General features: G+C 30.5%; 4 protein-coding genes and 1 long non-coding RNA gene across 16 annotated transcripts; 3 read left to right on the top strand and 2 right to left on the bottom strand.

Annotated features, from left to right (window-relative positions):
• The first annotated feature begins 41 nt into the window (after window positions 1-41).
• LOC8282030 (glycine-rich protein A3) lies at window positions 42-2,620 on the top strand. Of its 3 annotated transcripts, none has more exons than XM_015722302.3 (3): window positions 42-275; window positions 1,280-1,609; window positions 2,049-2,620. In XM_015722302.3, the coding sequence occupies exons 2-3, from the start codon at window positions 1,303-1,305 to the stop codon at window positions 2,276-2,278; spliced, it is 537 nt and encodes a 178-aa protein (XP_015577788.1). In that variant the 5' UTR covers window positions 42-275; window positions 1,280-1,302; the 3' UTR covers window positions 2,279-2,620. The 3 variants fall into 3 exon arrangements, with proteins under 3 accessions (XP_015577788.1, XP_015577786.1, XP_015577787.1); XM_015722300.3 differs by having other exon boundaries at window positions 1,239-1,609; XM_015722301.3 differs by having other exon boundaries at window positions 45-275; window positions 1,293-1,609.
• Window positions 2,621-3,719: 1,099 nt separating this feature from the next.
• On the bottom strand, window positions 3,720-5,893 carry LOC125368683. Its single transcript, XR_007214440.1, has 2 exons — window positions 5,203-5,893; window positions 3,720-4,085 (listed from the first exon to the last, which is right to left on the bottom strand). It is a non-coding gene; the product is annotated as an uncharacterized LOC125368683 (long non-coding RNA).
• A 70-nt stretch (window positions 5,894-5,963) lies between these two features.
• Window positions 5,964-8,741, top strand: LOC8282031 (glycine-rich protein A3). 2 transcript variants are annotated; one of them, XM_002523931.4, is made up of 3 exons: window positions 5,964-6,076; window positions 7,362-7,711; window positions 8,303-8,741. In XM_002523931.4, exons 2-3 carry the CDS (start codon window positions 7,387-7,389, stop codon window positions 8,509-8,511), a joined length of 534 nt encoding a protein of 177 aa, XP_002523977.1. In that variant the 5' UTR covers window positions 5,964-6,076; window positions 7,362-7,386; the 3' UTR covers window positions 8,512-8,741. The 2 variants fall into 2 exon arrangements, with proteins under 2 accessions (XP_002523977.1, XP_025013992.1); XM_025158224.2 differs by lacking the exon at window positions 5,964-6,076 and adding an exon at window positions 6,143-6,167.
• A 7,859-nt stretch (window positions 8,742-16,600) lies between these two features.
• LOC8282032 lies at window positions 16,601-21,885 on the top strand. 9 transcript variants are annotated; one of them, XM_048379850.1, is made up of 6 exons: window positions 16,603-17,095; window positions 17,193-17,240; window positions 19,233-19,280; window positions 19,963-20,107; window positions 20,220-20,627; window positions 20,979-21,885. In XM_048379850.1, coding segments are annotated over exons 3-6 (1,233 nt in total). In that variant the 5' UTR covers window positions 16,603-17,095; window positions 17,193-17,240; window positions 19,233-19,279; the 3' UTR covers window positions 21,658-21,885. The 9 variants fall into 9 exon arrangements, with proteins under 9 accessions (XP_015577780.1, XP_048235807.1, XP_048235808.1 ...); XM_015722293.3 differs by lacking the exons at window positions 16,603-17,095; window positions 17,193-17,240 and adding an exon at window positions 19,030-19,092; XM_015722294.3 differs by lacking the exon at window positions 19,233-19,280 and having other exon boundaries at window positions 16,601-17,240; window positions 19,963-20,388; window positions 20,536-20,627.
• A 1,134-nt stretch (window positions 21,886-23,019) lies between these two features.
• LOC8282033 (tubulin-folding cofactor A) lies at window positions 23,020-25,356 on the bottom strand. The gene is made up of 4 exons (XM_002523933.4): window positions 25,201-25,356; window positions 24,824-24,982; window positions 24,283-24,369; window positions 23,020-23,407 (listed from the first exon to the last, which is right to left on the bottom strand). The coding sequence occupies exons 2-4, from the start codon at window positions 24,974-24,976 to the stop codon at window positions 23,306-23,308; spliced, it is 342 nt and encodes a 113-aa protein (XP_002523979.1). The 5' UTR covers window positions 24,977-24,982; window positions 25,201-25,356; the 3' UTR covers window positions 23,020-23,305.
• Window positions 25,357-25,459: the final 103 nt, after the last annotated feature.

The raw sequence follows: 25,459 nt of genomic DNA, 5'->3' as shown, positions 1-25,459 counted from the left end.
GTAACACGCACATAACAAAACATGATAACAGAGACGCGTTTAAGCAACGCGTACTCACAGATGCGCACGCAAATCGAAACTCCTTGTATCTCTAATCTGTCCTTGCATCGATATTCTATATAAACAAATCCCAAAAGAAATAATATCCATTACAGGTAAATTCTTCTCTCTCAAAGAATCAAGAACACCCGCATAAAAGAAGAAGAAAGAAAGAAAGAAAGAAAGAAAGACAGGAAAGCTTTTGTTAACTTTCAATCTCAAACAGCAAAAATCTGGTATGCCATCTTCGTATCTCTTTAATATGTAACAACCCTTTTGTTATTTCTTTGATCTTTTCTGGATTTGGGTACCTGTGATCTGCTGTTACTATGTTGTCAAGCTTCTTTCTTGCAATATAACATGTTTCTTGGCTTCTCTTTCTATTTAAATGTTTTGTTTTAATCGTTGATTTGCTTTTTCTTTTTAAAAAGAAAAAAATTTAAATTGGCTTTTCTTCCGGGGTTGATCCAATTTTCTTTCTTTTTTTACCTTAATGTTGGTTATATTGTGATTTTTGTTGCTTATTGTCTCTTGTATCCATCTAGATACCTGCCTTTTTTAATGGTTTTAATGATCATGGAGCTGCAGGACCTTTCCTTTATTTGTTTAATTGTACCTTATTCCCCTTTGTTTATCTTTGGTGATTACCTGCGTTATCTGGTATTATTTTCCCTTAAATTTGCTCTATAGATCACAAGTTTTTTTTCTACATATTATATTGCAACTTGTGCAAATATTCAGAGGGTAAAGCACAGACATAAGACTTAAAACTAAAATTGGTGAGATTTGTTTAATTGATTTGAAGGTTTAGTTTAGCACATGCATAGAATATGCCATTCACATGCAAATATAGTCTATTTAGTTCTGTGCATGTTGTGGATTTATGTTAGTAACCTATCAGAAATTGGTTTCTGGAACATAGGATGGAGTGATCTGCATATTACTTATAAGAGTTCATTCAAGCATATCTTGCACTTTGCATACCAGTGCCAGAATATCCTTTGTTCTTGTAAGCTGTCTTGTGTTTTATAGGTCTAGTACTGCAATGAAATATGGAATAATCATCCCTTATAACTTTAGGTTCTAGTTTTAGAAAGATTCTGGCTCTGGGTTTGTTCCATCACTTGTATTAATTTTCCTTCGGCAAGTGAAATAACTTTGTGCTTTTTCTTCCCTTATGTGTGTTTGTTTTGATACAGTTTGTGATACAATTCTTCTGTATTATTTTCAATTTATATAGCATTAAATTGAAGTTGAAGAAAGATGGGAGGTGGAAAGGACAAGCCTGACAATGAGTCTACTGACAAAGGCCTGCTTTCGAATCTTGCTGGATATGCTGCTGGTTACCACACCCCACATGGATCATATGCTCCACACGGTTATCCTCCTCAACAATATCCCCACCAGGGCTACCCGCCTGCTGGATATCCTCCTCCTGGTGGATATCCTCCAGCAGGTTATCCTCCTCCAGGTGGCTATCCTCCTCCAGGCGGTTACCCTCCAGCTGGTTATCCTCCAGGTGGTTACCCTCCAGCTGGTTATCCCGGGCCATCAGGTCCGCACCATTCAGGTTTGCTCAATGTGCTATCTGCTTTGGTTTTCCATCTTGCAATGTTTTTTATTTGTAGTGATGTTTATTAAGTCTGATGCGGTAGATTGCTTAATCAAACCTGGAGCAATGTGATTAATGCAGACCAGGAAAACCGGAATAGTCAACAACTTGCTAACCTATATAAGGTTGTCGTTGGGGGTTGGGTATTTATTGCTGCTTAGTGTCTTTGTCCCGATAGTTTGAAGTTAGTTTTTAATACATAATGTGTCAAATTTGCTACATAGTGGTCCTCCATCCCTTGCTTCACAGCCTTGTAAATTGGAACCCTTAGAAAATTTCAAAAATGTTCTTAACCCTCAAAAGCATGGAAAGTTATGATGCTCTTTTGGCATTTTATTCCGTGTATGCTGGTCTATAACACATATTTTAATCTTGGATGACAAAAATTGATTTACAGGGCATGGATCTGGTGGTATGGGGACACTGTTAGCTGGGGGGGCAGCTGCAGCAGCTGCTGCTTATGGGGCTCATCACTTGTCGCATGGACATGGACATGGATATGGGTACGGCGGCTTTGGTCATGGGAAGTTCAAGCACGGAAAGTTTAAGCATGGGAAGTTTGGGAAGCGCTGGAAGGGTGGAATGTTTGGGAAGCACAAGGGCAAAATGTTCAAGAGGTGGAAGTGATTCCTACCTATTTGACTCTCTCTCCTTACCTCTATGGCTGGTTTTGGATTTTTGAAGACTGTCTTTTGCTTAACCTGATGAATCTACATTCAATTCAGGTGTTACTATTGACTATAGTGGTTACATGCATGTATAATATTTGCTGCTTTATTTGGTTTCTTTGGTATATGGATAATTTGGTCATTCCAGGAAGAAAGGAGCTACATTGTTGACCTCCTGTAACATTTATCGACATTTGCACTGGTTCTTCTCTCTTGTGCTTTTGCCAGGGAAATGGAATTCAGTAGTTTGAATATTGTTTGTACAACAGAAAATACACGTGATGGTCTTTTTATTCTTTAATTTGATGCCAATAGTAAGTAACGTTGGTCAGCATTATGATAGCGGATTAGTTGCATCTAAGATTTCAAGTAAAGCCAAATTTGGTGGGATGTGGGCATAAGGTTTACATATAAAATCGAAACAAAGGTGATTGATTAAATACTAAAGATTAATGCTACATAATCCACATTTTTTGTCTCACTATTTTTATAAAATTGTCTTTTCATATTTTAAATCAAAAAATTATTTTATAAATATAGTAGATGCTGATGAAGTACATAAGGGATGTTCACATTTTTTAATATTAAAATCAAATACTCATACGGTTCTTTCTCTTTTTTTTTTTAAAAAAAAAAATACAATTTATAAAATATTCAATCCAATGAAATAGAAAACAAAATAAATTAAAATAATATGGTTTTTAATTATCATACTATTTATTGTTTAACTATAAATAATTAATCGATAATATTTAATTAACTTACTAATTTTAAACATTCCTTTTATCTATTCAGCGAATTTATTTATGCTTATTTTATATATAAATTTTAATTTTTTCTGAACGAAATGAAAACTTTGGAAAATGCTTACAATATATAACTAAAAGAGAGGTAAATTACGAAATTACAATTTATAAATAAGACTTAAGTTTAAAGATCATTATTCTAAATTTAGAAACTCCAAGAAAAACGTTTCTCTTTGTAGTTTATTTTGTTGTTGAAGAATCTTCACCAATGGATTGAAACAAATATGTTTTATAATATTTAGCTAATAATTCAAAGAGCTAAATAACTCTTGAAAAATTCAAATTAATCATAAGTTTGAGAAAAATGAAACTATTAATTTGTTGTACAGATCTTCCTTCTTTACAAAAATTTCAAACCATCCAAAGAAAGTTGAAGCTTAAGATTCACTGTTGGATTTAAAGTTTTCAAACCAACCAAGAACACTAGAGAAGAAAACTTTCAGATTTAAAAAAATAAAACAAAACAACTAAAACACAAAAACTAAAGAAATGACTAGAAAAAAAGGAAAAGAAGAGGAGGGAGGGTTAAGAAAAAAATAAAAATGATAAACAAATAAAATTAGTCTATAGTTAAGTATTATTTAGAAGGATTAATTTAATATCTAATCATTATTAATAAATTATTAAAATAAAAAATAATATGAAACCCTCCAGAAGAGGCGGATTCATGTATCTTACAATCAACACGTACAGTTTTTTTATTCTTAGAGCTTAAACACTGAGTACACTCTTTACATGTATCATAAACCTTTACTTGCTATATGTACATTATAATAACTCCATAAAAGAACATCAATCTCAATCAGTGAGCAGAGAGAGAGAGAGATGTTCTGTTGGCTCCATTCACAGTGCTTTTCTACTTCTCATGTTCATGCATAATAATTGAAATAATTTGTCATATAAGATGGCTATCTTTCGCTTTAATCCGCAGTCTTGCATTGCAAATTGTGCCTTCTTGGACTGAAAAAGAGAAGGACGACAAAGGTAAATTTAAAACCAGAAAAAGGAAAAAGAGGGCTGACCCTTCTTCTTCTTCATGGATGCTACCATTCAACTCAACAACGATAAGATAACATAGATGCTTCTACTCAGACGGTATTTGCAAGAGCAGGTCTTACTTATCTATATATTAATTAATATTTCTGAGACTTTAATCTTTATGCTGATCAGATGAAGAGTATTTATTAATTAATATATTAATTGTATTTATATAAACTAATGTTAATACACTATTTTGTAGGATTAAACTTGTTAATTTTATGCTATAAATTATCATTATTTATTAGTGTTATACTTACTTGTCCAGAATAAATACACATAATAAAAAAATTATAGTATATATTAAAAAATATATTATATCTTTCTTATAAATGTATTACTCCTAAAAATTAAAGCATGAATTTCTATAAAATGTAGAGTCTTATAAGGTAGTATTTGGAGCAAATATCTATTTGATAGTAGTCAAAGTAGTTACTATCAATGGTCTGTCGTAAATCAGAAATATAAACGCATTCTTATAATTGAAAAATATATTAGATTAGTTGAATGAATTACAAACTTATCTATAATCGATGAATCAAAACAACAATTTATTTTGATTCAAATTTGAGAAAATAAAAGAGAAAAAAGAAATTTAGTAAAACTATATAATTATGTGAACATTTATGCTCTGATGAAAATTGTAGACTCAGCTATCTTTTCTGCTCTAGGAACACTGGCAGTACCTTCCCATTGAAACACACATGGAACAAGTATTAAGTATATTTTGGTGTTTGATCTAAATTTTAGCATAGATTTTAAACTTCGAATATTTTACAAGTGGATGTTTGTAAAGGATAAATGATTTAGAAGTGGATGCTAGAATTTAAATCTTATCAAGTTAAAATAAATAATTATATCCTGATATTTCATAAGGCATCAATAAATTCTATGACTAATTTATTCGTATAATTTATATAATTATTGGGTATATAATATATTTGATGCATTCAAAAAGAATTTCTTTTTTCTCTGCTATAAAGAAGGAAAAAGAATTAGAAAAAGAAAAGGAAGAGAAAGAGAGAAGAGGAGCACAGACCTGTTCCAAAGGTAGAAAAATTATCAGGAATAATAGCATATGTATATATTTCTGGTGGATAGATTTGTTCTTCTCAGAACCCTTTGCTTGACTTGTACTGCTGCTAATGGTCTTATTAACCAGTGATGGTTTTCTGGAAAATTTTGGATGATATGGAAATTTAGATTATCTTCTAGTGATCATGATGCTGTTGCTTGCTGCTGCTACCTGCTAATCCCACGTATGCTAACAAGAACTTTTTTCGTTCCTAATCTTTAGGCTGAAGATGTGGTGAAAATAAGGCACCCATGTCATCTTTCTGAATCCAGCAAGTGGCTAAAGGAAGAATAAATAAAGAGAATAATAATTGATTGGAGGAGAAAGATAATGAAAAAGGGTAGAGAATAGGAATTTCATCAGATAAAATGCTTCAGACAAAGTTGAAAGGATAACGAAAATGGGTAGAGAATATTGGACTTTCAGGTTCAGGAAAGAGTAGAGGATTTATTAACAATGAACAATTAAAGTCAAATCAGGCATGCTAAAATTTGATTTTCGACAATAAAACTTGCTTAGATTTCGTGTAAGAACTTTTCTTTTTCTGTCAAACGTGTAAGAGCTTGACTCCCTGCTAATTTCTGAAATTTTGTTAAAAAAAAAAAAGGATATATCAGTTATGATAGTTGATACTCTTATCTTCTTCAGGTCCATTAGTCTAGTCTTTGTAGAAAAAGGTGGTGAATCAAGCAGCGTTTAAGCAACGCGTACACGTGCACAATTCGATCGAATAATTACCCACTAAAGATGAATCCTTCGCTCTCAAAGAATCAAGGAAACCAGCATTTAAAAAGGAAAGCTTCTGTTATAACTTTCAATCTCAAACAGCAAAGTCCTGGTATGCAATCTCTCTACATCTCTTTAATATGCTAGAAACCTTTTGTTTCCAGTCTCATCTTTTGTTGTTTCTTTGATATTTCTTTATCTGGGTACCTACGATTTGCTGTTTTTATGAAGTCAATATTCTTTATTACTTGCAATATTAACATTACATGCTTTCTTTCTTAACTTCTATCTAAATGTTGTTGTCTAATTGTTGATATGCTTTCCTATAATAGGCTTTTCTGATAGACTTTTTGTTTCTTTACCCTAAACCTGGCTGCATTTATAGCGAGTTTTATAGGTTATTATTCTTGTGAATCCATGGATATACCTGCCTTTTGTAATGGTTTTATTATGATCTCTTGGAGCTGCAGGATCTCTCCTTTCTTTTAAGTATTTGTTTCATTGGTACCTTGTTATTCGTTTCTTTTACCTTTGATGATTAACTATGCTACCTGGTAAACCTTTCCCATAAATTTAAAAGAAAGTTATGTAGAATATTCAAAATGGTCAAGTTTTGTTGCTCTTGCTCTTTATCATTAACCCTACCTTGTTCTTTTTCTTTTTTCCTTTGTTACAATTCCACGTTGTTTCTAGTGCATCTGTTATTGCATGTATATATTGAAAATGGTCGGTTGTTTCTTTTGCTGGATTTTCCTAGATGAATTGATGCATGGTGATCTTTGAGGTTCTCTCATTTTCTTTTTTCTTTTTTTTTTAAAAAAAAAAAAAAAGAAAGAAAGAAAGAAAAAAGAAGACCTATTTATAATACGAATAAATCTCATAAATCTTTGCATGCAGTTATTGGATGAAATAAAAGTATGTCCTAAAGAGGATAGAATTTGAAAATAACTAAAAGACCTTTAAATAAACCAATCATAACAAATTAACATAGGTTTTCATGTAATAGTTCTTTTCCTTTAATTTTTGTAAGAAATTAAAGAAAAAACTTTCCATATCAGTAACTTATCAAGTGGTGTATATTTGTGTATTAATGTATATATACCTGAATATCCTTTGCTATTGTGAGGAGTTAGTTGTCTTGTGCTTTATAGGGCTAACAGTAATGAAACGACATATGGGATAATGATGTCTGATCTATAACTTCAGGTTCTGAATTTTCCAGAGATAATATTCTAGCTTTGGGATTGTTCCATTACCTGTAATATTTTTCTTTCATATTTCTAACGACATTTATATGTGAAATAATCTTATGCTTTTTTTCTTCCCTTATATTTGGAATTATCTGTACTAAGTTCCTAAGTTGTGAACAGCTTACTGTACGTTCTCAATATTTATAGGGCATTAAACCGAAGTTGAAGAAAGATGGAAGCTGTGGAGGAGGTACATCATGACTTTGATTCCAACGAGAAATGCTTGCCTTCACATCTTGGAGGATATGGTAATAGTTACCACTCCTCACCTGGAGCTTATCCTCCCCATGGTTATAATAGTCCTCAAAAATATCCCCCCCAGGGCTTTCCGCCTGCTGGATATCCTTCTCCTTATGGATATTCTTCTCCTCCTTCTGCATATCCACCGAGTTATCCTCCCCAAAAACCATACGGGCCTACAGGTTTTCCATCTCCAGGTGGTTATCCTCCAGTTGCTTACCCTCCAGCTGGTTATCCTCGGCCATCACATCATTCAGGTTTTCCATCTTGCAATCTTTTCTTGTTATTTGACAGTGATTTGTTAATTAACTCTAGTGCCCTAGATATGTTCATTCTATAACCTGTTCCATTGTGATTAGTGCACACTAGAGAATCTGGAATCCTCAACAACTGGCTTTTTTTATTAATATTTGGTTAATTATTTAAGAAGTGTAGATACATATATAATATAATATAAAGACACGAAAATATAACTACATTAAAAAATTAGAATATAATATTAGTATCAATATCGTGTTCGATATGTGTTCGATACGGACACCGTCCGACATGAACACCCATCTTATTAGAAATGTCTCTATTTCTTACATATTTATTATTTCTTAATTAATATCTTTTATTTAATATTTGGAGTTACTATTTTTTCACATTAGGAAGAAAATTTCAACCATCTCATTATTAGTAAGAGCATGCAAATTTGGATTGTTGCCATAAACTTGAGTCTTGAAAAAGGATTGTCCTCAGTCCTTTACTTTTCAACCTCTTATATCGGACCTCTCAACCCCCAAAAGTTTGGAACGTTATGGCACTCTTTTGCATTTGTTAACCTGGCTAAAAATAAATTTCAGGGCATGGATCTGGTATGGGTGTAATGTTAGCTGGGGGTGCAACTGCCATGGCTGCTGCTGGTTACGGGGCTCACTACATGTCATATGGACATGGCCAGGGGCACGGCGGCTATGGTCATGGGAGACTCAAGCATGGCAAGTATGGGAATCGCTGGAAGGGTGGAATGTATGAGAAGTACCAAGGCAAATATTTAAAGCGATGGAAGTGATTCCTACATTTGACCATCTCCTTCTATACCTGATTTGGCCCTTTCCAGATAATAATAATAATAATTATTATTATTATCATATAATATAATATATATTTTAATATTTTAGTTAATAACTATATAGAATAAAAGGAGCTACACTGTTAACCTCTTTGTTGTATTTACATTTCCAATGGTTCTTCTCTTCGTTCCGTGGCAGGGAAATAAAATTTAGTATTTTGAATAATGAATATGCTGGAATTATAGAAAATATATTTGGAGCTTTTCTTTTCTCTGTTCCTGTTTTATTGCTTTGGATCCTTAGCTTTCATGCTAATAGTAAGTAATGTTAGACAATATGATCATAGTATTCTTTTTCTTTTTTCACGATTGAAATTTTCATTCATTCAACAACCAGAGGTGCAAGAAATGGCACTAACAAACGTACAAGCCTACATATAAGTGTTTTACACTTTAAAATATATCGTAACTATGCAACACAACTAATAAAAGAGTGACATCTACATATGAGTATACTAATAGGAGAGTGGCACCTACATACAAGTGCTTTACACTTTGAAATTAGATAATTGACACATACTTCATTATTTAACACTAAAAGAAATTCTTGTCTAAACTTTATGTATGTCTTCATTTATACACCAAACTGATAGATGATTGAACACATATTCATTAGTTTGAAATAATGAAGTATGTGTCCATCATCCAATACTAAAATATAAAACACTTATATATACTTGTCGCTCTTTTATTAGTTGTAGCGTATACACCAAGACTAGTTAAAAAAATTTCTAGAATTAATGAATATATATGTCATTTATTTATAGATTATTATATAGATATAGATATACATCAAACTTAGGCAAAAAAAATAAAAAAAGAATATATCTGAATCATTCAAAATTAAGCATTGCAGATACTAAAATGCCACTAAATACCTTATTTTGTTATTTTATATAAATTTATGTATAATTATACAGATCAAAATAATATAATTTTGATAATTTTGAAATATTTCAAATATCATAAAATGTCTTCTAAATAAATTTACGTGAGTAACCAAGCAACAAAAAAGAAGTTACTTCCGAACGGAAAAAAATAAAAATTGATTGAATAGAATTAAAAGGAGCATTAATGAAGAAGGAAAAGAGAAATTTGAAAGTTGAAATATTTGTAGACATGAAAGGACCATGAAAGCAAAAAGGAATAATTACAAAAATAGTGGATAAACTTGTCAAAATTTGACAATTAAGTGTTTAAATTTTAAAAAATTATAATTTAGTATATGAAACTGAAAATTATTAATATTTAAGTGTACAGAATCGGTAATATATATATAAGAAAAGGTGAATAATTAAAGAAAAGGTACATGAATTTATTAAAATTTGACGATTAAGTATTTAAATTCTTAAAGGTTACAATTTGGTATGTGAACTTAATAATTATTTACAATTTAGAGTATTTAGCAGGTCAATAGCAATTACGAATTTATAATCTTAAAATACATATTATCAATTTAAGTAGATTAAAAGAATAATATGAGGAGAAAAACTTTAAAAGGTATCTATTCTTAACAGATTAATACACCGCTCTCATTATTATCATCATTATATTCTTATATTTTCATCAATTTTCGAAAGAAATCTTTATCTAATTTTGAGCAACACATTTTCTTCTTCAATCCATCACTACAAACATCTAAAATAAAATTGTCTATTACTGAGGATGATAATTTTAGCTATAATATTAATTATTAATACATCTCTTAATAAAATGTATAGTATTTATTTATATATTTTTATCTTTCTTTATAATTCGGTATTGTTTACATTAAAGATTTTCCCTCCACATAAATGATATAATAGTTTGATTTGTCTACTTTAGATTTTTTTATATATATATAATGATTGGTTTCACATATTTAATGTTAATAATTTTTAATTTAACACACTGAATTATTATTTTAAAAAATTTAAACACTTAATTATTAAATTTTAATAAATTGGCACACCATTTTGTAAGAATTTGATATGAATAATCTGTAATATATTATTGTCCTGCTTGCTATATACACTCAATCGTAAATATTTATTAAAATTTATAAACACTATTTTTTGTAATTGTGTGAAAGTAAATAATTCGTATTAGGGTGAGACAATGCAATATGTTACGTGGCCATTATAAGAAGAGATGGGATGGGGTGCTCACATTTCCAAAAATGCAGGGGCAAACAAACCAACCACTCACTGCCTCTTTGTCCATTACTTATAATTTCTATTCTTTGTCGCATTTCATTTGAAATTTCTCTAACCTTTTTCTTCTTCTTCTTTTTTTTTTCCTGTTTTTATACGCCCTTTGAATCCTATTTTTATATGTGTTTTTTTTCGTCAATATCTTTTTATTTGTTAGATTAATAATTCATTGGTAAAATTATCAATTGTAAATAAAACTATTAAATACTAAATATTCCTAATTTTAATTAACTGTTATTCTTAATCTAATTTATAGAATATTATTTACTATTCTAATATTTTAGTTTTTTTATATTAAAGATGAGCCTATGAGCATAGGTGGACTTGTAAATAAATAATGAATAGATATTGCCTTCTTCTGAATTTTGTTTTTGTTTTTACTTTTGGAACAAACAATAATTGATTTGTATGGGATCTTCATTGATGCAGCTATACAGATATTTTTAAAAAAGAAAAAATTGGAATTATTATTATTATTATTATTTGTGGTTTAAGATAGTCTTCAATTCAAAGATAAAAGGGAAAGAAGAAGAAGAAAAGCAATAAATACTATTCAATTCAAATAAAGTTTATATAATATATATTATAATGAGAGGGAAATTGTGATGCATATTTCTCAAGAGCTAACTACTATCCAATTTCCATGGGTCCCAACCCAATAGCTCGTGCCAGCACATGCAAATGCATTTCAATCTGCATCTCTCCATCCTTCTTCTATTTCTTTACCTAAATTCTGCATTTCCATCCAAATAAATTATTTTGTTAAGCTTACGTTCTAATCTTGTTTTAATCACATATTTTCAATTTCTTTCTCCACTAATTAATACTGATTCAATTTGTGACAAGAAACTTAATTACGAAGAAAGGAAAATGCTGCCTATTACCGCATGGTCCAATTGACTAAAATTCAATTCTTTTTATTTTTATTTTATTTTTTGAAATCACTTTGCTGACTTAATCATTACGGGAAGTGATTGGAAATATAGATGTGGTCCGAAATATAGACCGACGACACTCTCGTAATGTTTTGAAAGAATTTCAAAATTTATGTATATTAAGACATCATCTGATCCTGCAAATCATATATTCGTTAGTACTTATTTATGAACCATTCATTTTCTGATGCATGGGGTGATGGAAACCTTGTTCTAAGTTAAAAATTAAGAGATAACTATTCATTTATCGGTGTATTACATGACCGTTATTATTATTTTGATTATAAAATTAAATTTATAGATACAATTTAATAAATTATTCAATATTGATTTATAATTTTAAAAGAGAATAGCAAACTAACTATTTTTAAATGTCCTTAATTTTTTTAAAATTTTTATTAATGTAAAAATTATTTTTAAAATATTTATTAATTATAATATTATATAAATTAATACTATTAATATAATTGATATTAATCTAATATAATATTAAAATATAATTAATATGCTATTTTTAGAATAATTATTATCTAATTAGAAAACTAATTTATTATTAATATGTTATTTCTTAGGATCAAAATGAGTGTTTAATTACAAATGTAACTTATTAAATAATAAATTAATAAAATTTTTTTATAAAATTACACATAAATTTGAATCCTATGTGTCAAAATAAAAATTTTATGTATCAAAAATTAAGCACACATATGAAAAAGAATTTAGATCTCATAAATTAATATATATATATAAATTTACTCATAAAAAGACAAAAATAGGAAGGAGAATCATTTATCCTCTTTTTTTCTAAAATGAACCCTAAGTAAAAAAAATCATAAATAATCAAATAATTATTATTTTATATACTCTTTTGCTCATTATAATAAATTGAATATTATTATTAATATTAATATTAATTAAAATTAAATTTTTATTGTATATTGAATCAAATTATATATAAAATTAATTTTTTATTTTATTCATATTTCTATTTATATTTTTATTTCGAATCAAATAAGCACTAATTGTTATTTACAAAAGCAAAAGTTAAATAATTAAGTTACCTATATTTTACGTATATATATATATAAATAATTAATTTAAATTGTGCCAGATATATATTACTTTAAAAATTTTAAGCTGCTCAATATTATCGACTTTGAAATATTAATTTAGTTACCACTTTTTTGGATAGTTGATGTTATTTCCTTTCAATGCAATTGTGCATAAATTATAGCAACATTCCGCGTGTTGACTTACTTCATATTATATATATATATATATATATATATATAGTGGCAATCCAACTAGCATTCTTAGATCATCCATTAGATCTTTTACATTTTGACCAACCCATTTTCGTGTTGACTTAATTCATCTCAAAGTTAAACTAATTTCTAGTCCTAATATTAATATCTTATTCTAACAGTAAGATAAGACCATGTATGTAATGTCCTAATCTCTTCTCACTTCATAAAATTAAAAATTTATATTAAAATTATGTGCACTCTCAATTTCTAACATTAATGAAACATGCCTGTGCTCATCCATTAGCCTGTATCAGAGGTTTGTTTATGAATTGAAGTCCCTGAGGTGGTTTGCTAATGGGACACTATTGCAGGTGAGAAACGATTGCCTATGAGTTTTTTTCTGTAAATAGTGATGTTTATAAAAAAAAAAAAAAAAGTCAAATTAAGTGGTTCCCCAATTAACCTTACTTATATATATACCAACAAATATTATATTTTCAAGTGATTAATTATAAAAAGAATGTTAATTAATATAATAATTTGTACAGAGTGGATATTTAAAAAAGATATCAATGGTCCAATAATTTTGGGCTAATAATGTCGGATATTTAATTAATAGCTAGCCTATAGAGTGCCAAAAATAAAATAATATTTTCTTCCCTTCCTTATTTTATCAACTTATGAAAAGAGTCAATAATATCATCTCAACCATCAATTTATGTAAAACCACTTAGTTGTTTTCTTAAATTTTATGAGTTAAAATTTAAATATTAAAATATTTCTTTTAAAAACTTTTATCCTCTCTTTTAGATTGAAAGAAACTATTTATTTAGTTAAAATTTATAAATTCGAAAACTATGAAAATTTTAAAAATTTATTCATTTGATTAAATATGAAAATAGTGGAATTTTTTTTAAAGCTAAAAATAAATTTGAGATAATATAAACTTATAAGGTCAGTATTAAAATAAAAAAATTATATAACAATTCATTTTTATTTTAAGATGGTAAATTTTAAAATTTTACACCTTGTGTGTGTGTGACACTAAAACACTAAAAATAAAAGTTTTAGAGGATGAAACCTTTTTATAAGATTTATGAATTTAGACCGTTTTTACTTATTAAATAATTAATTTAAATTATATTTATAAATTTATAAAATTTACATTTAAAATTTCTGAATCCAAATCACTCGTAATATTAAACCATCAATATCATTTTAATATTAAAATCAAATTGGGTTTGAATTGGTTATCTCATAATTTTATAGGTGATTTCAAAATCATTATAAATTCGTTAAAAAAAAAAAAACAAAAAGACAATATAGGATCGTGAAAATAAAACGCAACTGGCCATTTATTGATTGCTTGTGCTTGTGGGTCATTGTTTCTATACAAAGACAATGCCAAGTGGGCTTTTTCCATCTCACGCTTCCCGCTAGTTTTGCTGCTTTTTCCTTTTCTTTTCTTTTTTTCTCTCTCTAAAAGACAACTTTTTATATTTAGGCTTTTGAATTTATCACTTTGTTGTAATTGTCTGTCCTAAAATTAATTTTAATTTAATTAGGAATATAAATTTTTGGAGTTGATATATTTAAACTTTTTATAAATAAAAATTAACCACATTGAATTAACTTTATGTGAAAAGTGTGTTCTATTAATTTTATATATTAATTATATTAAATAAAATAAATAATATATTTTTCAAGTACTAAAATCAACTGTCATAATCTTTAAGCTTTTTTGCTATCAAATACTTTTTCTTATGGTCATGAACAACCCACACCAATAACTGTAGTAAAACAATATTTAATAGATGATTAAAAATAGTGATTTTTGTTTTAAGAATTAAAATTTATTATTTTTAATTTTTTTATTTTATTTATTTTATATTTTAAATATATTATTATTTATTCAAATTTATATCTTTTTATAGATAATGTAATATACATGCGCATAACATATGCGATTGAAGAGTTTAAATATAATAATCTATAAATTTTAATTTTAATTCAATTAAATCTCTCAATTTTATAGATTATTATATATATATATATATATATATATATATATATAATATTTGTAAAATACATGCACATAACCTCTATGACTGAAAAGTTAAGAGTAACAATCCTTAAATTTGAAAAATTATATTATATCAAAGTTGAATTCAAATAACTAGTTGCAACAATGAGATAGATTCAAGAGGTTATTTATACATTTAGTTTAATATGTAATATTAATTATTAAATTTTAGTATTATGTTAATTTTTTTAAAAGTATTTTCTTCCATATTATAATATAGTATCTTTTTCTCGATAATAATGTTTTTGAATTAACATTGCAAAAAATAAACCGATAGACTTATCTTGATACATTCAAATAATACTTATAATACACTCACAAAAAATCCACAAAACATAAGATATACACTCTAAAAAAGAGGATTATCAAATACTAATTGAAACAAGGTTGTTATATGTTAACTAGGATTATCAAATACTAATTGAAAGTTTTGCTTTAAGGTATATTGTTGGTTAACATTGACAAGCATAATTTTAGACTTCTCTATTAGGTTTGTCTTTCCTTATCTCCAAAACTCATTGTATAGGTACTGAGATTTAATTAACATCCCATCAAATTTGCATAGTATTTTAAAATTATTTTTTAGGTCTGCCTAATTTTAAAACGTCTCATCTTCTTATTATACTAAAATTTTAAACTAAACAATTAATATTATATTTCTATTTCTAAATTTAAATTCTTTTTCTGAATTATAAGTTTTTTTTTCTATATGCAATTAAAAAAGCAAATTTTTATAAATTCTTTAAGAAGCGATTGTAATTATAATGGATGAAACACAAATGTATTTTTACATATTTAGTTGAAATTCTACGAGTTTGAAAATATACATTTTCCTTCCTTTTTTTGTCAAAATTGAAATTCAAATTGCATAAAATGAATTTTTAAAAATTATAATCTCTAGTATATTTTTTATATAAATCATTTCAAGCTAAAACATGAATTTCCTTTCTTGAACAAATTTAATAAAGAAAACTAAATTCTTGAATCAGATCTAAATTTATAATCATAAAAATATGAAATCGATCAAATCTAATTAAAATTTAGTTAGACTTAAAATCTAATTGTGTCTATTACGAATTATGTATATAATTTTTTTTAAAAAGATAATATTTTCATAAAATATTTATTTTTTATGGAGCATTATATTAAAATATGATATAAATTATCATTAAATTTTTATATTTATTTTTAATTTTATAATACTATTGTAGTTTATTGTTAATTCAATTTCAATTATAATTTAAACACTTTATTAATAAGAAATTGATACAACATAATTTTTAAATTATTTTATTAGATTAGTAATTTTTGATGTATTGATTTTTAATTTATAAAAAGAACTAAATTAAAATAAAATTAAAATTAAATAAATAAGAATTATAAAACTGAAATAAATTAAGTATAAAATCGATGAATATAGAAATAAGAACAAAACTTTATATGATAAAAATAATAAGAACAAAAATGGAGAGGGGGATGACATTGATGACGACGACGATGATGATGAAGTGAGACATATGTGTGTGTGTCTGAAAGCGATTCCATCTCATTGTTAGAAACCAACCACCGTTGCTTCCAGCTGTCTTCACTACTTTCTCTCTCCTCCCTGCCCTTTTCTTCATCTGCATTACATAATAATTATAATATAGTAATAACAAAAATCTAATCCATTTTCCATTTCATATTTTTGACCTATAATTTTATCAAATAAAAGAGAAACAAGATTCCAGTCCCTTTTCTTTCTTCTCACAAGTAATGCAGCAAATAAAAAGAGTCACAAAGAAAAGAAAGTTCCTCTTTTTATTTTTGGCCTTTTCTATTTGGATTGGATAAAATATATAATATATAAATAGATAGAGAGAGAGAGATGAGAGTTGTGTATTATGTGGTATGTTTCCTCGTGATCCGTGCACAGTCGACGTGAAATCCCAGATTGCCTTATTGTTTTATTTTGTAATAAGAATAAAAAAGTTACATTCTTGTTGGCTTTAGAGAGAGAGTTTTTTAATAGTGAAGAAGGGATTACAGAGAAATAACTAAAGAAGAAAAAGAAAAACACAAATTCTGGTGATTTTGAATGTGGATTTTTGTGGGTCTCTTCTATGATATGATCCTTAATTAAATGAAGTTTTTGTTTTACTTCTAATTCTGTCTCCATCTGCAGATTCCCATTTCCCAGCTTAATTTTAGCTTTTTGAAGCAAGATGTTCAGGTGGGTATTCTTCTCTTCCTTTGATTCATGAACATATAATATATGCACACGTAATACATATTTATGGTTTCTAATCTCTCTGTGTTTACTTGACTTGAAGCTAGCTCCTTCTGCTTTTGTAATTGATTCTATATGTATTACTCTGACTTTGGTTGATTGGGTATTTGATGGTTTCTTATGGTATTGGTTTGGGGAGAAAATTAGTTAAGTCTGAGTTGGGAATATGTACGTTGGTGGGTTATCCACTTTTTACTCTTGATTTTGTTTTGATGTTATATATGTGGGTCTACGATTTTAATTACAAATTTAAATAGGTTACGGTCATACTCTTTGTGCGGTTGTTGGGTAAGTGGTACAAAAACTGTGAAACTCAGTTCTGTCAGCACTTAAATTAGCCTAACTGGGTATGCATATGCTTAAGGTTTATTTCCAACATTTTGCGATCAAGTACAGTTAAGGATATATGTTATGATCAAGAGTAAGTTCATTTCCTTTCGTTTGCAAAAGTCTAAATTTAAAGGTCAACGATTTTTTTTTTTGGGTAATATTTTAACTTGGGATTGAGCATGCAGTTTAGAACCTTACTTGCAAGCCTGCACTATATGGTTCTTCTGGAACCACGGCTTGTGCTGCAAGTTCTTATCTTCATTTTTAGAGATTTTTTTTAAATTACAAATGATCTTTCCTATTGTTATAATGGAATCAAAAATATTATGGACAGCTAATTGTTTCTTTGAGATAGAAAGCTAGATTTTTACCAATTCCTTTGAATGCTATTAAATCTGTTAGATCCCCACAAGAGAAGAAATAAAAGGTTATCAAAGGATTGATAGAGTAAATGAAGCAAGGATTATGTTCGGAAATGGTATCCTTATGATAATTTCTTTGAACAATTCCTTCTATCTTATTGAGAACAAGTCAAAGTTTGGAGGTAATATGTGATACTGCATTGAGCTCTTGTATGTTTATACATGAAAAGGAAGAGAAGAAGTTATTAAAAAAATGGAGCTCATATATTCGAGTATGAGATTTAACTCAAATCCAATAGGGCAGAGATGTAGTTTACAAGGATTCATGCGAGTCTCTTGAGTTATTCATTTTATTGACACTGCTACTTATATGGCATCATGTTTCGAATGAATAAGATCCATTTATAAAAGAGAAGAAAGAGAAGTTCTGATTGAATAGACCATGAATTTGTACAGTAGAATGGACTACGAATTTGGTCACAATAGAATTTATGCATGTTACAGCTTATTGATTCCTTAAGAGGAAATTCGCATTTATTGGAAATAGATAATGAAAAGGTGATGCTGGATAAACCTGTATGATCACCTATGTGGGTGTTTGATTTGACTTGAGTTTAGATCAGACCAGCTTATATTGTAACTGGATGTACTATGTAGGTACCAACATGGAGGCGGTCAAATAATTTTAGGAGTTTCACGTTTTGAGCCGAAAAATTGCTTTGGCATGGAGACTAATGACTCTTATGCGATAAAGATATCACGAAGGTGATTTTGGTTCATGTTATTTTTCATGGTGGAATATAGGGTTTGGAGCTTAGCAAGGTAAAAACCTTGTAGTCAGAAGAATAGAAATCTTAATGGTTGGTGGATTTTGGGGCGTTTGATCAGTTATATTAGTACTTAATTTAGGTAAAGAAAATGTCATCTTGTATCAACAATTGCAATTTTATTGTTTCTCTCCTCAGTTCCAAGCATTACCATTTGATGACATCCATTGCTTGAGGAGGAATAAAGTAAGCTCTTATTGCAGTGTTATCTTGGGCACAACTTGTTATCTAGTTAATCAGAAGGGTCATACCTACACAGTGGCATCTGCAATAATGGTTGTTTCAATTTGTTGTGGCATTTGCGATGACGGTTGTTTCGATTTGTCATGGCATTTGTCATTAATTGTTTCAATTTGTTGATCTAATCTCATAACTTTCTACTAATAGGGATGCCTACTTGTAATTTTGTCCTTTAGGAACTAGGAAATCGACAAAGTCTTGAAGCATAAGTGCAGCTAGTAGTAGTGAGTACTTCGAAAGTTCTTTTACATTTGTTGTTGTTGTTCTTCATCTCAATAAAAAATTTAAATAAATCAAAAGCCTCTTTCTGGAAAGACAAATGTTTAGCCACATTTCTTATTTTTCTCTGATATTCTAGTAATGTGTGGGTCCCTCTTTCTGGATAACGTATGTACGTTTACTAATTCTAGTTTGACTTGTATAGAAACTAAAATAAATTTGAAGACTTGTGTTCTGTAAATGATTCAATGAACAAGCATGTTTAGTTGCTTTAAGTTCCATATGCTGTATGTTTGGGGTCTTCCTTTTCTGGTGTTTAAACAATGTTTTTTTTTTTCTTTCTTCATTTTGTGTAGTCTATCTTTGATCCATATAGCTGATGCCAGGTAATAAAAATGCCAATTCTTTCTTCTCCTTACTATGTTTGGAAATTGGACTTCATGGAGTGTATGGATTGATGTCCTGCTTCATCGGCATCATCTATCATAACCATTATTGAAAAAGTTTTAGTAAAGTATGTTTGGAAAGTTCACAAAATTAATAATCCGATGTATGCTAAATGAGAAAACCATGAAACCACTGTGCCATTGATTCTCAATAAAATATAAACGTCCAATTAGGCTGAGAATGAGTTTCCTGCATCTTATTCTCTTTATACTGAGGTAACTTTTATTCACTGATATGCAGTGTTCTCAAGCTGGCCAAGCATAGAATTCTTAATCCAATGGGGAAAGACTTGTGACCAGAATGGATCCTCAGGCTTTTATCAGGTTGTCAATAGGCTCCCTTGGGCTAAGGATTCCTGGAACAGCGATAAATTCTACAAAATCAGGTATCCATACGTTCTCTCCCTGCTCGTGTGAAATTCGGCTTCGAGGTTTCCCTGTGCAAACAACATCAGTCCCTTTTGTATCCTCACCTGAAGCGGCACCTGATATTCACAGCATTTCCTCAAGCTTTTATCTTGAAGAGTCGGATCTGAAAGCATTATTGGAACCCGGCTGTTTCTATACTCACCATGCATGTCTTGAAATTGTTGTTTTCACTGGGAGGAAGGGGTCCCATTGTGGTGTTGGCATCAAAAAGCAGCAGATTGGAACATTTAAGCTGGAGGTAGGTCCTGAATGGGGTGAAGGGAAGCCAGTAATTCTTTTTAATGGGTGGATAGGTATAGGCAAAAACAAGCAGGAGAGCAAAAAACCAGGAGCTGAGCTTCATTTGAGAGTTAAACTTGATCCTGATCCAAGATATGTTTTCCAGTTTGAAGATGTGACCACATCAAGTCCTCAGATAGTTCAGCTTCAAGGCTCCATCAGGCAGCCCATATTTAGTTGCAAGTTTAGTCGAGACAGGTGATGACATCTAAATGCATGATGTTTGTCCAGTTAGCTGTAGACTTTGTTAGAATGCTAAATTTCCTTGCCTTTGGCTACAATAGTTCAAGGAGCTCAATCTCAATGGAATTTTTATGGCTGATACAGCTGTAAATAGTTTGAGATAAAACAATACCAGGCAGGAAAAACTAGCAGTCTACTTTTGTATTCATTTGCATGAAGCAATGGGGAAACAGTTCCTTTTGGTTAAAACATTATTGCATTCTAATATCATTTCAGTAGTAAGTCGTTGGTAGTCGATGTTAGTAAAACATGCCTGGCCTTACTAGATTCCTGTTAATGAAACTTTTAATGGTTATGCAATGGCAGGGTACCTCAGGTAGATCCATTGAGTATCTATTGGTCAACTTCTGCCGACGGTATTGACATGGAAACAGAACGAAGGGAACGGAAAGGATGGAAGGTGAAGATACATGATCTCTCTGGCTCAGCTGTTGCAGCAGCCTTCATAACAACTCCCTTTGTACCATCAACAGGTTGTGATTGGGTTGCCAAGTCCAACCCAGGAGCTTGGTTGATTGTTCGCCCTGATATGTGCAGGCCTGAGAGCTGGCAGCCATGGGGAAAGCTTGAGGCATGGCGTGAGCGTGGCATCAGAGATTCTATTTGTTGCAGATTTCACCTTCTGTCCGAAAGCCAGGAGGGTGGTGAGGTTCTCATGTCAGAAATCTTCATGAATGCTGAAAAGGGTGGAGAGTTTTTCATAGACACCGATAGGCAGATGCAAGCTGCAGCAACTCCAATACCAAGTCCACAAAGTAGTGGAGACTTTTCAGGGTTGGGTCCAGCTGGTGGTTTTGTCATGAGCTGTAGAGTGCAAGGGGAAGGGAAGCATAGTAAGCCATTGGTTCAGCTGGCCATGCGACACGTTACATGTGTGGAGGATGCTGCAATCTTCATGGCACTTGCAGCAGCAGTTGATCTTAGTATTGTGGCATGCAGGCCCTTCCGAAGGAGGCTTAGAAGAGGATCTCGCCATTCTTTATGAAAAAGAAGAAAATTAAGGTGATTTATTTTCATGAAGAAAGAAATTGCTGTATTTTACTTTGGATTACTGTAACATTAGGCACGATGTAAAGGATATCTTATTTACCTTTTTTTTTTTTTTTTCTTTCAAATATTGTTAATTGGGATGTAAGGTATCTGTACAGCCTACATGACACCTATCTACCCAGGCTTCATTTATTAATTTCCATCTGATTATAGTATTTTCGAATATGAAGCCCCATATCAGCAAAGCCTTTTCAGGTTCATGATGACCTAAAACAATTTCTTCTAGCAAACATTGCTCAAAGATTTTTCCAGCCTGACCTTATGAAAAGGGTCAGCCGTTACTCTCAGGGACAAGAGGTGGTTAGGGACTTCCTTGGGTATTAGTCTTGTTTTAAGTGATGAGCTCCCTGGTGTTAGGTATTCAATTCAGCCTCTCTGTATTATGTTGGTTTCATCGCAACTTCCTTTGTTCTAAAAGTGAGGAGAATAATATGGAAAGAATTTGCTCAGATTGCATTCTCACAAAAGCACATCCAGAAGTACACGTTTCTTATTGACCGAAAAGAAAGTACACGTTTCTTTGCAGTCACCCCCAAGTTCCAACTCTAACTCTGCTAACAGTGAAGAGAGTGGGGGCGGCAAAGAAAATGACCAACATAATTAACTTTTCTTGTTGGAACTGGACAGGGAATGAGTGGGGAAGAGAAAGTGATAGGATTAGTGGAGGTTCCACTTGTAAATAGTAAGATGAAATATTAATTGCATAAACAAGTGTAGTGTGGGACTTTTCCCCCTTCACTGAACTCTTTTTCTGCCTAGTGTTTGTTTGTTTGTTTTTTTTTTTTTTTTGTACGAGTCAAGTTACAAAACGAAAAGGATACTAGCTCTAGCCTGCCTTGCGGGAAACAGGCAACGCAAAACTGTGATAAATTGACATCGGGGTTGAAGCTTACCGTACAAATTAAAAGATTTACCTTAATATACGAATTTGTTAATTGCACTTCAACTACTCATCAAATCAAATATATATATATATATATATATATATATCCTTTACATATCTCTCCAAACATATTTCCGAGTCTTGTCAAGTGCCCACTGCCACAGCTTTTTCCAAGGGTAAAAGCTGCTTTTGAATCAAAAATGGCTACCGAAGGTATTTGGTATACAAAAGCAAGTAAAACAACTTTTGCATATAGCTAAAAATCATGTCTTGTGAGAAGTTTCAAGCTTTTCTAAGTAGAAGTTGCTTTTATAGCTATACATCATTAGAACAATGTGTTTAAACTTGAATAGTGGAAATAAGGAGTTTAAGAACGGCATTGTTAATAAAATTAACCAGCAGTCAACCAAGACATAGATCATGAAGCATAGCAGTTAACATTACTAGTGGTGTTCAGCTTGACACTTGATCAATCAAAATCATGGTTCTAAAACAACTTGAGTCCACAACTACGTAGGAAAAATTAATTTCCCACCAGGAGAAAACTATTGGCGAGAGACATTCATGTAAAGCTGCTCTTTAACTAGCATATTAATGTTTGCAAACAACAGATTATCAAATTCATAGCTGAATATGAAAGAAAATCATAGAGATACCCAAAATGTCAAACTCTTTACATAAAAACTTGTCTAGAGGGGGACTATGCATCTGTTGCTTGAAACAATTGCTCAACCTCAGTGATAGTGCTACGCGCATCCTCAATTTCTGGTCCGTCCTTATTATCCGACTCCTCCAACTCAACCTGAAAATTGAACTTCTTGTGACAATGTAACACACAAAACCATATATATCAAAAAATTACATATGGCAGACAGAGAGAGGCATTATGAGAAAGAAACGTCACTTTTCCCCAAGCACATTTGTATAAACATAAATGATAGATCAATTAAGAAAAACTCCTTTTCCATCTTATGCCTTAATTTACTGAAAACTTTGGCAACATTCTTGTGCTAATGCATTATACACATGGAATTTTCATTATTTCCTCTTCGATTCTACTTATGCCCAGTCTGCGTAAAACTAGCCAATGGCACATGACCATTGAAGGACTCAGACAGGAAGGTGCTAAGCCTATCTGAATCATGGGTCTATATCTCCTTGAAAATCCTATCCAGATTATGAAAACTTTGCTCAATTATGTTCAGTAGTTTGAGTCCACCCTGCTGGTGCTAAGACTTGCTCATTGGTACCCTCAATATATATGCGCAGGTACAAGAAGGGAACTCATAACCAAGTACAATTGAAAAATGGATAATTCTCAGTGGACCAGTAAAGAAATTGTTAAACATCTCAGAAATCTGAAACATCAGCAGCCAACAGTCTAAACTGGTATGAGTGGCAAATATTCACCACCCCCTTTTGGATAGTTGGATACACCACATCATCCAACCTCATTGCGAAATCTAGCTCAAATACATAAACCACGGAAGATGATAAGAAATTTCACTTTTACATCTTGAATTTATAAGCAACTAAGACCAAGTTATGCAGTTCAGCTCATTATTAGGAGTTACTGGAATTTTATAGACATCAAAATCCAGAAGATTTCAGAACACTTTGTTTCAAAACTTGTAGGAGGGGATATCAACAGCAAGATAATTGCATTTGAAATCATACCAAAGTTCCTTTAAGATCAGCTATTGCAGCTTCGAGGCGCTTCCGACAATCAGGAATCATCATCCTCGACTCAGCCAGCACATTTTCCTGCAGCGACAAAGAACAAGAAAGTTATTCACATTCCTTCACTTGACTTGTTAATCCTTAATGAAGCTACTGAAGTATCCATTGTGGTGAAGGCAATAGTGACGCTACTGAAGTATCCATTGTGGTGAAGGCAAATTGAATTTAAAACATGGTTCATGGTTGGTCAGAATTTCAGTGAGATAAAATTGAATTAACACTAGAATTAACAGCAGTATTTCAGTACACAATCACGATTTATGTAACCATATTATAGGCAATAATCATCTTAATTTGGTAACTAAAGATGTACTATATATCCTTAAAACAGCACGTATAATTTCTTTATTATTATTATTATTATTATTATTATTATTATTATTTATTATTATTTTATTTTTGCAGTCAAGCACGTATAAAATTGCACAAGAGCATTGCACTAATTATTATTAAGACCATTGAGTAATAGGTAAATTACCTGTTGTTTAAGGTCATAAGGGTCAGCTCCTTTGTCCTTCATGTCAGTTGTTTTAGCAGCTTCTCTTTCGACCTCTTTCTCATAAGAATGCAGCTCCTTCACTATTCGTTTACAAGCACTTGTCTTTATCTTCACATTTCTAATGGTTGCCATCTTAACCTATTCCCAAATATCACGCATAATCATCATTAAATAAAAAACAACAAAACAAACGAATAAACCTCAAACCTTTCGATTTTGAAGTTTAGGGTTTTGGCATTTAAACGAAATGTGGTATACAGATAATTTCTTTTTCCTTTTTTGTTATTATGCCATTGAATGACTAACATAAGTTTCTAATCTTTAAAATGTCAGAGAAAGAAAAGAAGAAACTTTACCTTTTGCTCTTGCTTTGATGACAGAGAAGGCCAGGCAGAATGACTGAGATAGAGAGAGAGAGATAACAAGAGCTGCGTGAGTGATAATTCCTCCTTTTGTTTTTTGGTCGACCTGTCGTTCACTTACCGAGTTTAAACGACTAAAAACGACCGTCCCTTATTTTCCGCAGCCCTTTACTAAGGCATCTGTCGTTTGACAAAAAGAAAAAAGAAAAAGTACAGAAGATACAAGTGAACTTCTTAAGTCGACATGTCGTTG

The sequence above is a fragment of the Ricinus communis genome, chromosome 10, assembly GCF_019578655.1.
Source record: "Ricinus communis isolate WT05 ecotype wild-type chromosome 10, ASM1957865v1, whole genome shotgun sequence".
Taxonomy (NCBI): domain Eukaryota; kingdom Viridiplantae; phylum Streptophyta; class Magnoliopsida; order Malpighiales; family Euphorbiaceae; genus Ricinus; species Ricinus communis.
This window is presented reverse-complemented; position numbering and strand designations above follow the sequence as displayed.